The 14,021-nt window shown below is 32.0% G+C and overlaps 2 protein-coding genes across 2 annotated transcripts; one reads left to right on the top strand and one right to left on the bottom strand.

Moving 5' to 3' along the window:
- The first annotated feature begins 4,971 nt into the window (after positions 1–4,971).
- Positions 4,972–7,535, top strand: LOC143558657 (uncharacterized). The gene is made up of 5 exons (XM_077047454.1): positions 4,972–5,269; positions 5,353–5,426; positions 6,389–6,494; positions 6,583–6,855; positions 7,252–7,535. The coding sequence occupies exons 1-5, from the start codon at positions 5,150–5,152 to the stop codon at positions 7,489–7,491; spliced, it is 813 nt and encodes a 270-aa protein (XP_076903569.1). The 5' UTR covers positions 4,972–5,149; the 3' UTR covers positions 7,492–7,535.
- A 348-nt stretch (positions 7,536–7,883) lies between these two features.
- On the bottom strand, positions 7,884–10,965 carry LOC143558656 (annexin Gh1-like). Its single transcript, XM_077047453.1, has 5 exons — positions 10,890–10,965; positions 10,374–10,519; positions 9,329–9,547; positions 9,008–9,220; positions 7,884–8,180 (listed from the first exon to the last, which is right to left on the bottom strand). Exons 1-5 carry the CDS (start codon positions 10,963–10,965, stop codon positions 7,884–7,886), a joined length of 951 nt encoding a protein of 316 aa, XP_076903568.1.
- Between the last annotated feature and the right edge of the window lie 3,056 nt (positions 10,966–14,021).

Raw genomic sequence — 14,021 nt, 5'->3', positions numbered from 1 at the left:
TGTGATTTAGTATTCCTTAGGGTTTATGAAGAAGACACAATTTGATTTATTAGTTTAAGGTGTTTAGGTTTTGAAATTGGTATGGATTTTGTTCTTTCTAGTATAAATCTTGGTTGTTTTGAAGTTTAGACAAGTGTACTGATCAAGTTTAGGTTTTAAAATTGGTAGTTTGTGACAATCTTCTCATTATGGATATGGAATTTGAGCCCCAAAGTAGAAAGATTGTGAATGTTTCATAAATTTAATTGAGTTTTCATTTTAATGAAATGCAGATTAAGTAAAACATAAACTTTTCACAAGAAGGCAAACTTGTTCTATCTGCCATTTGCAATTTGATATGATAGGTAAAATTATTTTCATATATGGTGAGAGCTGCCCTTTCCTTTATTTGATGGTCATATTTTTAGTGTTTGCAGGTAGTAGATTATTAAGATGCATACAAGGTTATAACTTTTGGCTTCTCTTAGATTCTACAAAAGAAATAAGTTAGAGATTGTAAAATGAGAGCCAAATAATCTGGTTGCATTTATGTAATACCGATGTATATCTATACTCGAACCAACCCAAGCGCTATCGCAACGCGTGGGTGGAAAACCTCGTTTAGTTATTTTTGTTAGTGCCTTGGTTAACTATTTTTAAGATGTATTTTGATTTTTTATAATAAAAGTTTGTTTTAAGATGTATTTTGATTGGCTATAATGAAATTTTGTTTTAACATGTATTTTGATGAATGTTTGGTCATATTAAGAATTTTGACTAAATAGATATACTTTATTCGGTACAAAATAGTTGAAAGGGTAAAATAGTCATTCTGCACTATCATTCAGATGTCCAACCAAACAACACTTACTGGTTCAGAGTCTCTTAATCATTCAGACCTCTTACTGGTTTATCACTTAATGGTTCAGCACTTGCCAAACAGCTTCTTAATTGTGAATGTATATGTTAATTAATAAACATAAGTTCACAAGTAACTAGCGCTAATTTATATGAACTTATGTTATAAAACAACATTCAAGCTAATGTTAATATATGATGTGAATATACACTTTATTAGTTACAAATAGTCCATTTTCATTCATTAATTATTAGTGTTTACTTCGAAATAGAAGGCAAACGAGCAACAAGTTGTGTCGCTAGTCCTTTAAACGGGCTAAATTATACAAGCTTCAACTAAATTATATTAGCTAGATGGAGAAAAGCAACAACCCAAAAACTTTGTAAGGATGGGAAACTAAAAAATCGTTCCACACCGAAACTATTTGGAAAAAAAGGTGATATGTCAAATATTTTGTTGTGGAGGATGGTAAGCAACGATTAGGGAAACAATATGATCATGTGTGCTTAATTTGTATTTTTAATACTAATAATTGTAAAAAAAATACCTGATAAAATCCTAAAATATTGAAATTTTTAAGGACAAAATCACTCATTGCTTTTTATACACATATTTTATGTTATTTAAATACAAACCTTCATCAGCCCTGCTTGCGGTGCGCGCATATAATGTATATATGTGTGAACCCTCGGGTGGGCAAAAGTAAAATTGCACTAATTTTGACGTTATTTTATAATCTCGTGAAAATAACGTTAAAAGTGGCGGAAGGTTAATCAGGCATCATGTGGTGGCGTTGATAGCCGAAAGACAAGGGCACATGCACCGATCAGCCGGTGTCCCGATGATTGAGTGCTATGTGTCTTATGTCCAAGGCTTGATGCAAAACTACTATCGAGCCGGGGGTCTCACCGGAAGCAGCCTCTCTATCCCTATGGGATAGAGGTAAGGCTGTCTACATCTTACCCTCCTCAGACCCTACCATAGCATTGCTATTGGTGGGATATACTGAGTACGATGATGATGATGAAATACAAACTTTCATCACTAAGTTCGGTACCGTATAAGTTAATTTTTAATATTACAAGCTTAAGTTTACATAATTAGACATCCACCTGTTCTTTATCTTAAATTGCCTTCTAAACTTTCCTACTCTCTTACGTCTATACACAACTCTCTAATAATTATGTTTATATTTATATATATTTGTGTCAAACAAATTTATATTTTTGGTCATAAAATTAGGTAGATAAGCTTCACACACCTAACTGTATATTTATGAATAGATGTATTTCCTTTGAGAGTACATTTTATGATCTGTTTTTGTCACTCTATTTTAAGTATTTGTGTAAAGTTTTTATCGAGCATATTGAAATTTTTTTGTCAAGTAGCATTTGATCTTTTCAATCATCTGTATATTTTTAGATTAGAAAGCTAAGGTTAGTACTTAGTACATCTCAATTCCATTAAACTTATGACAATTCGTGAACATAAAGTTTATACGTGAAAATTCATCATATATTTGATAATCATAAACCTGAAGTCTGTTATAAAACGTCGATTGTTAATTGACATATTTTATGATTTTCCTTAAATTTCAATAAATTGCTAAGAATATAATAAAAAACTTATTTGGCCATGGTTTAGTACATAAATAGTACTCGTCAGATCAAATCTCCTTTTTTTTTAATTTTTATTATTTTACATGTTTTTCCCTTCATGTAATTAGGGCTCGAAACGAGCTGAGTCGAGTCGAGCCAGAATGTGCTTAAGCTCGAGCTCGAGTTTAATCGAGCTGGCTCGAGTTTGGCTTGTTTTCTTTATCGAGCTGAAAAATCAAGCTCGAGCTCGGCTCGTTTAAAGCTCGAGCCGCACTCCTTTTAATTTTTAAAATTCTTTTATTTTTATTTATTATTTTTTTATTTTATATTTCATAAATTTTGATATATAAGAGACAAAAATTATAAATTTAACATATATATTATATAATTTGTAAACTAGAGAATATATAACTTTATATGTTTTATTTTAGTTTATTTTTATTATAATGTTTGAGATATCGAGTGACATGATATATGTATAATTCTTATTTATTTATTTCTTGATATGCTATTATTATATATAGATATTAAAATTTAGGGTTTAATCTAAACGAGCAAGCTAACGAGTCGAGCTAAGACCAGAGCCGAGCTGACCCTGGCTCGAGCTCGAGCTCGGCTCGTTTAGAAATCGAGCCGAGCTCATTTAGAATCGAGCTTTTTCGAGCCGAGCTTTTTTAGAGCTATTTTCGAGCGAGCTTCGTACGAGCCACGAGCCGCTGGCTTTTTGAATGAATTCATATGAGTTCGCAATTAACACGCACGTGTTTTTTTGTTCGCCACATTTTTTATATTGTTAACACGTTAAGTTGTTGTATTTTGGTGTGGACGAATTTATGGTTGCTTTATTTTTGGTCCTGTAGCTAGATACCAATCGAAGTGTTATCGGTTTGTTTGTAACCGTAACGCGTGTTTTGGTATGTTAATTTTTATTTTTGTGTTAACAAAGTTTTTTTGGGGGGGGGGGGGGGGGGGTTACTGGTTTCGTACCACGAAACTGATCAAATTTACCTCGACTCGTAGACGCACTGCACGATCTGATAAGTTGTACGAGTATGACTATCAATAATATCAATCTTTCTAGTTTAAAACATTAGACATAGTAAAATGAATTTAATTGTTATTAAAAAAGAAGAGGGACAATTTGTTAGAATGGAAAGAAAAGAAGGGCTGTTTAGGAAAACATTAAAAGTATAGGGACCCAAATCTGGCATCGGGCACGTGCCAGTCCATGAAGAAGCACATGCTCCTCAAAAAGACCCAAAACGGCGGAACAAAATTTCAAAATTTAGTACTCCACCACCAATAGATTGTGTCACCGAGGTATACATATTTCCTAAATTACCCATCTTGCCCCCAGAAAATGAACAATACATTATTTTATCATGTTTGGTCACAAAAAATGTTTTAATTAATTGAATTGGTAGTGAGTGAGTGAGTGAGTGAGTGAGTGAGTGAGTCTGGTAGCCTCCACGATTCCTCTCCTTAACCGGTCGACAAATATAATAACTGACTGGTTTTATTTAGTTAATTAGCTATAGATTATACATGACATAATCCAAATAATAAGAAATAAAAATTATTTAAACAATATGTACATATTGCATATAGGAAAATGCATTACATTAATTTTACGTTTATAAATTACAATCCACAACTCTGTAAGACCATCCGTAGTGGTGCATTACATTATGTTTCTATACGACATTTAAAGTTCTACAGGGGATGAAATAAATGATAAAAACAAAAAAATAATAATGATTTAAACGATACATTCATATATATATATATAAAAGCAAAAAATATTTCATATAATAATAATAGTAAATGAAAGCAAATTTACAATATACATATAAAATAAACTTTGTGTCCATGGGCTGTTGACTTGTTGAGAAGATTTGCTATAGTGAGCACATCCATAACAAACTATAAGAACAATATAAATAGTATTAAGAGAAAGATAAGATTTAATTGTTTGTCACAATAGTGATCTTGTACATATTAAAGTTTCTATTGTTACATATTGTTTCTAGGTTTCTAAGTACCCTTGAAAAAACTTTGTATATTCATCTTATCCTAATATTTATGTGTTAATTACTAATATTATATGACTACAAGATGCTTATACCATCTTTAATAATTAAATGGCCGTGTTTTAAAAATTTATAAATTAATACTATAATATATATATATATATATATATATATATATATATATATATATATATTCAAGTTAGTGATAGAAGCAACTCAACACTTAAATTGCCGACGATGAAATGACTAGACTGTTACATTATGATCCCGCAATTGAAGAACTTTTCATTATACCACATGTTTACGATAAGTTTATTACTAGTAGCTGTTACATTTTGATTATTCTGTACGTATTAATCATTTAAAATTTAATTTAGATACTTCATACATGATACATATTTAGCATTCCCATTTTACAATTTCATTTATTTTCTAAAAATATTTCTCATTAAGTTTAAATAAAAGACGTACACCTATTTATGATAGTTTATAAATAATCAAAGGACCAATAACGTAACTATTATTAATTATATATGTAGTTGGATTTCATTCACCGGAACAACATTTTATTTTGAAAACAGGGCAGCTGAGTCAGTCAGTATCTACTATCTACTACCAGACGTAACGGTGTCGTTTTGAATAATATTATTATTTAGATCTTGAACCTTCTGGAAACCGGAAAGATGGCGAGCAAAACTCCGGCCAGAAAGCCTCACAATTCCACCGCAGATCTGCTGACGTGGCCGGAAAATGCTCACGCCGATTCACCCGTCACCGTTCGATCATCAGCTCGTTCTCACCAGGTACTAAAGCTAAATCATTTAGATGGGTTTTTGGTAACTGGGTTTGTTTGATTGATTGATTGATGAAATGGGTTGAATTGCAGCCGTCGGATGGAATCAGTAAGGTGGTGTTTGGAGGTCAGGTTACGGATGAAGAAGTTGAGAGTTTGAATAAAAGGTTTGAGATCTGTTGGATTTAAGTTTTCTTGAAGATGATGTTTAATTTATTAAAGTATGTATTAATATTGTTTATATAATTTGTGTTTCTTAGTAATAATATTAGTAAATTGCATTGCATTGTGATCTCTGAATCAAATTAATAAACAGATAATGTTGGATCTAAAGAGTCAGATTGGTACAAAACTTGTTTCCTAAAAATCAGTTTAAATTTTAAGTCTTTTTAATTTTGAGATTTTGAATTATAAAACAAGTTTTTTTAGGTTTAGAATTTGAAAACAATTTATTTTTGAGGTTAACAAGCTCGACGCTAGCCCTTTTCGGGTAGCAAAATTGTCGTTTATAAACTATATACATAGATCTTTGAGACCTAACAATAGTAGGGATGAACGTTTTCAGCACCGGTACTGAATCGGTACATAGTTTTGAGTTTTCGGTACCTGTAATTCCCGAATTTTGCACAATATACCGGTACCGAACCGGGACATTTCGGTACTGGTGCCAGATATTTTTGAATTTCGGGATTGGTACCAGTGTCATTCCGAGCTCATCCCTACGTAACATTGTCATTCATGTCATGCTGGACTCGAATAAGTAATTAAGTAGCTTCACAACCTTAGGCGTAAAGAAACCAACAGTATTAACTGTAAATTGTATAAACACGAGTTGGTTGTCAAGACACGCTTTCTCGTGTTTGGTCACTTAAATGAAGCATGCTGGCCTTGTTTTATTGTCTTTTGTGATCTGAACCTAACATCATGAGTATGAGTATTGTTAAGGTTCAACCACCAAAAATGATAACTAAGATTAACTGTTACAGTTATGATAAAATGTTTGCACTTATTATTATTGGTAAACTTCTTGGTTTAACTATTTGTACTCTTATGTCAGTTTTTTACATGTGTATGTTGGTTTTTGAAGTATTGGTTTGATATTAATATAACTTTGTGCAATATTATCCAGGAAACCTGTTTCGGGGTACAAATTAAAGGAGATAACTGGAAGTGGAATATTTGCAGCTGGTGGAGAGAATGGTTTAGAAGAGACTGATACTGCAACCCCCTTGAAGGTTAAAATTTAATCACTTTAATACTGAAAAAGTGAAAAGAGTTGTTTTACTTATTTTTTTCTCTCATAATCGTTACATATTTAATCAGCAAGTGGTTACTGGGATTAGTCACATATCATTCGGTGATGAAGGAACCGTGTCTCCTAAAAAACCAATCTCTGAAGCTAAGCAACGGGAGCTAAGTGGCACATTGGACAGTGAATCCGAAGCGAGGTTGAAGAAACAAATATCTGATGCAAAGAACAAGGAACTTAGCGGACATAATATATTTGCACCGCCGCCTGAAATCCGACCGCGCCCATTGGCAGAGCGTGCGTTGGCTTTAAGAGAATCTATAACCATCGGTGAACCTGCACATAGTGTAAGTATATACTTTCATCACGGTTGCCTGTATTATAATACAAATTTTAGTAGTAAAGGGTAGTTTAGTCATTTCACATGAACACTTAGAGTATTTTTGTCTCACATGCACTTAACCGGAAAAACTGACCATCTATTTTAACAACCATCATCTGGATTATGCTTTCAAACTATCTGGGACCATAGATGTAATTTCTCAAAGTTTAGAACCATACTTGAAATATGGACATACTGCATGGACCATCTGAGTAATTAAGTTTTAAATTTATTAATTATATCAATATAATGAAAGTTTTTTTAAAATATATAAAGTGTGTTTTGACCAAAACTCGCATGTAAACTCGTTTTGACTTATTACCCAACCCATGCATAATGATTTGCTTGTCGTGTTGGTCAGGAAGAATCGGTGATCAAGACAGCAAAAAAGATTCCGAACCAGAAACTGACCGAGTTGTCGGGAAATAATATTTTCAAAGGAGATGAAGCCCCACAATCTGTAGAAAAACCGCTGAGTTCCGCAAAGCTTCGGGAAATGAGTGGAAGTAACATTTTTGCTGACGGGAAAGCTGAGGGTCGGGACTCCTTACGTGGGGCCCGCAAGCCCCCTGGTGGTGAGAGCAGTATCGCGTTGGTGTAATTGTTTTTTTTAGACATTTTTAGTATTTATTTGTTGGATGGATGGTGTGGTTGAAGTTGACTGTTTGTTTATTTTTTTGGTTGAATCCATTTTTTTATAATTTACTTATAAACAAATTACTAGACAGGTTACATGAAAGAACAAAACCGAAAACACTGAAATCCCTCTGTTCGAGTTTCCATGTTACATGAAAGAACAAACCGAAAACACTGAAATTCTCTTTTCGAGTTTCCATTAGACATAAAAACAATTTCATTTGCGTAAAATCGTATAAACAAAACATGAAACATCCAACATTTTATTTATAGTTATGTATATGCCACCAAAATATAAATAGTTAACAGACATTTTGGTTCGACTGAAAACGATGTTAGAGAAGCTCAAGCTCGTACTTAAGCATCGTTAGAACCTGCAAGAGCAAGAAGCATGTCCTCATAGTCTCCTCGAGTATCCTTAGCAATGGCTTCATTCAAAGAGACACTACTCCTTTTCTTAAATTCATCTTTGATCATTTTCATGTCAAATTCAGCTCGTGTAGTAACAACCCGTGTCAGTGCATCCTCATCAGTCCCTTGTTTATTGATCGCCAGCCTTAATACTTTCTCAAAGTACTTTGCAGGGTCCGTTAAAGACTTTATTGTGGCTCGTAATATTTTTAAGAATTCGTCATTTGGATCGGCTTTCAGATCCTATAAATAAATGCAGTTTCATTAGATTTAAGATGTCAAATTTTATGTTCTTTTTTTTTAACCATGAAGACCTGTTATCGGAAAACTCACAGGCGCCGCTAAATGTTGCTAACCATCTAAATTAGGTAAATTGCAGCTTGTGCTAGACAAGTGGCCTTCAAGAGGTTATGGCAGGAAAGTCTAGCAGAGCAGGGGTGCATCAAACCGAACCAAAACTTTGATTTTTGAGTTTTGGAATACCGTTCGGTTTCAGATATTTTGTTTTTTTGTTTGAGTTTGGTTCGGTTTCAGTTTTTTCGGTTGTACCATTAGGGCTTGAAATTTTTGAGACGAAAAAAAAAAATTCGGTCCACAATAATGAAGTTGCGTCTAATCTTTTTGTTAGTTAATAACATTCTGATTATTGTACACCCGGGCATGAATATACGGGTTACAATATTGATTTTAAGTTCTTTTAAATATCTTAGAAATGAAAATCCGTACATTCGATTTGGTTTGCTTTAACTACATGCAAAACCAAGAACAAAAACATAAAACCAAACTGTTGGTTTATGTTATGATTTGATTAATTCAGATTTTTCATTACATATTGGATTTTTCGGTTTCATGCATACAGGAAATCTGTGGAAGCAAGATTCACCTACAAAATCTGTCATAGGTGAATCAGGTGCTTTCCTTGAAGGTTATGTATACATATATCCATAACCAAACCACAACTCGGATATAAAAATCCATAACCAAATCTTGCTTCATCAGCTAGTTCGGTTATTACGGTTTAGATTTACTGATTTAGGTACATTTTTCTACCCAGCCCTAAATTGTCATACCTTATTAATATCTTGTCCAAACTCGTTTTTGTAATGATTTAATGTCGCGTTGATCTGTGCTTTGCTTCTCGTGGCGAGGATTCTAATAAAATCGTCATCGTTGTAACATTTTTCTGTAATTTTATCATGAAGTAACTTGGCTTCCGACTTTGCTAGTGTCATGTTCACTTCTTCACCTTCATATCTGTAGCTTGTCACCAACGGCCATAACAGCTGCAACAGTCACATTCACAAAATGATAAGTGAATTTGGTGAGTTGAGCTATTATATGCAAATATATAAACTTATAAATGTATATACACAAGAGTTTGTAGTTTGTACCTTTCGGAAGTCACCAGTTGTGTGAGATGCAACATCTTCTTCAAGTGATTTCTGAAAACGAGCATGATATTCTTTCCTTGCAAGAAGCAAATCATTTGAAGACCTTGTGCAAGCTATTTCAACAATAACTCGATGGCTTTTAGCCCCTTTTTTCACCAGTTCATTAGCCAAAAATGCATCGCGTTCGGCCGGATCATATGTCCAAAGCAAAACAATTCTCTAAAAAACAACATATTAGCATTTACTTCCAATGTGATATTGGATTACTATTCACTTTAAAATAAAATCAATTTGTAATTAAAAAAACATTGCAGATTATGAAAGGTCAAAATGATGAGTTAGTGGCCAATTTAAAAAACAGGTTGTGTTTGTGGGGTTGACTTGCGACTGTCAAAGAAATGCAACTTTTACTTTAAAAAGTTATTTTTACGTAACGAACCCCATTTTATTTTGACCAAACCCGTTTTGACCCTATGACATTGACCCCATTTTTTCCTAAACGGTCTACATTGACCCAAATTTATTTTGTTTAAAAGTTAAAACCCGTTTTGACCTGTAAACCGAACCCGTCCAATTTGTTAGGCCTTATCTCAAATAATAGAAGATAAGGATGTAAATGAACTGTTCGTGAACCATTTAGACGGAAGTTCGTTTACATTCGTTTATTTATTAAATGAACAAACACAAACAAGAAACTTCGTTCGATTAATTAAATGAATAAACATGAACAGAGCTCTTGATCATGAATGATTGGTAATGTGTTCTTTTGTTTATGTTCGTTCATGTACGTTCGTTAATGTTCATATATACATTAACAAATGAACACGAATAAATTCATATGATAAAAGTTTCACTAATGAACACGAACACAGCCTCGTCCGGTTCATTGAATTTACAGGCCTACCTACCAATAGCTTGCTATGAGTGAAATTTACTAGGTATATATTTTTTTTATTGTTTGTAACCTCATTTTCATCAGCGCCTTATATCTAAGCTAATCCCAAACACCCTCTAAATCCAACCACTTGCTAAATCTAATGTTTACCTCAAAATCTCTTGTAAGTTCCTTGTCAAGTGCCTTAAGGAGATCTTCATTGTAAGTCTGCACGTATGTTTGTCGAATAAGCTTACGTTGTTGAGCGTTTCTATGAGCCAAAATCTCAATGATCAAACATTCATTTGTTCCCCATCCTTCAACATAACCAAAATTTAAAAAAACTCATCAGAAAATTACAATGCCATCTGATTCAAAACCTTCATCTATTCATAATATTCATATGATGATCATATCCAATATACAACCTTTGAAATAAGCATAAGTTACATTACATGAACATTGTAACATGCATTGGATAAATTGAAATAATGACAACAAGTTACATAATCATCAACATATATAGGCAGATTACAGATCGATCAGAATTTTAAAATATCTAGTTATAATTTCTTGAACATGTGAATATGAAATTATATTTGAGATTCATGCATCGTATTGAAGGAATTGCGTTGATAATCTGATAACGAATTTTATTATAAGATTATGCATGAAATGAATATAAACCTTCAAACGCTTTACGGAGCTGTTCGACATCGTCGGAGACGGGAGGAACATCTGCCGGAACGCTAATCGTCGACATCGTTGTTTGGGTTTCAATTCGTGTTTGTTTTATTATTTCCCAATTTGCTTTTATACACGTACAGATTACTATAATTGTTCATCTTTAACTCTTTAAATAAAAATCAACCTAAAAATAGAATTAAGAGTATTAGCTTGATTAAAAATTTAAATTTAAAATGAAATGTTTCACTTAATTGAAAAATTAATTATATATTCAAGACTTGTTTCACAAGGATTACGAATATTAATTATATCGACGAAACTCACAACTACTTTACACGCATAAGACTATAAGAGGTTAAGCTAGAAAACTAAACTACATTGGATATGTCTATTAATAGAAAAATTGACGATAAAGAATAAATGTCCATTGATCATTGTTTGTTTATTGTAATGCACATCGCACCAACACATAAGCTTTCACTTGATGATTTCATGTTTTTAAATTGTTATAGCCTTTGAAATTATAACACAAACATACTATGTATTGTAAAACACAAACTGTTACACCCCGGTTTCTAGACTAGCTCGGATAGGGCCGTGCAATGATGACGGGCATGGTACGCGATCACTTTCTTATTTGATCATAGTAGGCGTCTCATCTAATTTTCATGCTTCTTTTCTTCCGTTAACAAGTTTATTTTGCGTTTTATCTTTCTTACTTTTTGAATCTTTGTTACTGTCATTTACTTTCATGTTTATCTTGTTTACACCTAGTAAATAAGTTTGTTTTCGTTTTTTTTTTATAAATCTTTATTATTAACTGTTTAAATTTTAATTTAAACTTTTTATATAATGTGTGTGATATATGGGTTTCTTGTCTATTACTAATACACACACACATACTAGTTTTTATCATCCGTATTACGGGGGTTGTTTAAATTTTTCGTTTCAAATATTGTGAATGTAGTTTTTTGAATTTTAGTTTATTTATTGTAAGAAGTTAATAATATGCTTAAAATTGTTTTTATTAATTTATATTTGGTTATGTTCATTTTTTAAAGAAAAGTTGAATGAAATATCTACTTAATTTTTATATTTATTCGTTTATGTCCATTTATTATAATTTGGATATTATTTTGTGAAACTTTTCATTTAAAAAAGAATCGTCTAGCTAAATTCACATTGACAAATTAAATTAGGTGATTACGAGGTTTGTTTTAAATTTTACGATTCTAGTATTTATATATATATATATATATATATATATATATATATTATTTTAATTTTATTTATTGTAAGGATTTTTATTATATACATAGAGTTTGATGATAAAAGAGTTTCATAAATAAATGAGATGTTACAACTTGTTTAAAAGATATCTGAGTTTGATGAGGTCCATGACCCGCTTATTTTTTTTTTACTATAAAATTGTTTCATAATTATAAATGGTATCTTTTTTAAAAGAAAAATAGGATATTAATTTTTAGTATATCCCTATTTTATAGGTTTTTCATATTAAATATTTGGTGAGATTAATTTTTAATATAATGAGATTTTATAACACGTTTAATGGCTATCTGGGTTTGGTGAGACCCATACTCATAAATTCGGGTCAAATGTATGAGAAATCAACATTTGCAAATAAGGTAATCTGATGGTTTGAGAGAAACTGGAGAGTTTTCGTTTATATATATTTAAGATATATATTATAAAAATAATAACAAATTTAATTTTTGTAAATCGTAGTATATTGTGTGGTCCAGAACTCTAGCAATTTGGACAACATATTCTTCTAGTTTGATTAAGAAACATATTGTTAAATCAACCGTATACAGGGAAGACATATCATGACAAAACGAAACTTGTTAACAACATGTTTATATTCAGAATCCAATTTCATCTTAAACTCTTTGTTGGTCCCATTGCATTTATTACGAAATTTCCTTTCTATTCACAGCCTATTTATCTGTTCATTTATAGGTCAAAAAAGCATAATACTACAAATTTAGAACATGATTATATTGCTAGATATCTTAATCACAAGGATCATAATAAATCTATAAACACGTGATCTATTTTCTGACTTGAAAACAACAATAGTATGATTGATTAAACCTAAGACAACTATGTTACAAAACAAGTTAGAGCTTGTTTATGTTGACTTTGAGCTAAAACGCGACTATGATTGTAAAGCAAGTTAAAGCTTATTTATGTTGACTTCGAGCTCGACTTGTGGCTCGTCGAGCCGACTTATTTTATTTATAGTTTAAATTTCTTAAATATTTTTAATTTTTATTCATATAAACTAAAAAAAAAATTATAATTCATAAATATCTATCTAGAGCTAACAAATCTATAAAATATCGGTACTATACCAAACTTTACTATACTCCCGAAACCTCAAAAACAAGGTATCAAAACTACCCAATACCATTTGCCCATAATCCATATTATGTTTTTCTGAACGACTAACAAACATAGAACTGTCTAGACACTTCGCACGGTGTGACCCAGTGACAAAAGGCCACCGCCAGATGGTTCAACCAGTTGTACGGAGTCATTAAGTGTCTCAAAGTTATCTTCAATTTCGAGGAAAACCACCGGCCCAAAGACCCACTGATGAAAAAATCCGTACCCCCTCTAGATTGGATTGGAGATCACAACAATCAGTCTTTCTACATTGATCCACCCATACCCCTCCTAAACTAGTGTGTGTGAGAATTAAATAGGGATGGCAATGAAACCCGAACCCGATGGGAATACCCGAAACCCGGTATAATTGGGAGGGGTAAAACCCATCCCATTAGGGTTTGGGACAGGTTTTGGTTTACTTTTAAAACTTTTCGCGGGTTTGGGACGGGTTTGGGATTTATAAAATACCCGATTACCCGATAACATTAATCCATTTACCTGGTTATATACCCGACGTAACTTTATTATTATAATTATTATTAGTATATATTGGTAATTTGATTGTTTGTAATATGTAGAAAACATTAAGTAGATACTTGGTTCAAATAAAGCAAGGTTTTTTTTTTCATTGAAGGGTACCTAGTTCTGTGACACCCGGTAAATTCCCAATCCCTTAAGCTAAGTAATCACCTAATAATTAGGTGATTGTAAATATTATGT

The sequence above is a fragment of the Bidens hawaiensis genome, unplaced genomic scaffold, assembly GCF_021521415.1.
Source record: "Bidens hawaiensis isolate Kalapana, Puna unplaced genomic scaffold, B.hawaiensis_p1.1 tig00019582_1, whole genome shotgun sequence".
NCBI lineage: Eukaryota > Viridiplantae > Streptophyta > Magnoliopsida > Asterales > Asteraceae > Bidens > Bidens hawaiensis.
The sequence above is the reverse complement of the archived record's forward strand: the minus strand, read 5'-3'. Positions and strand labels throughout refer to the sequence as shown.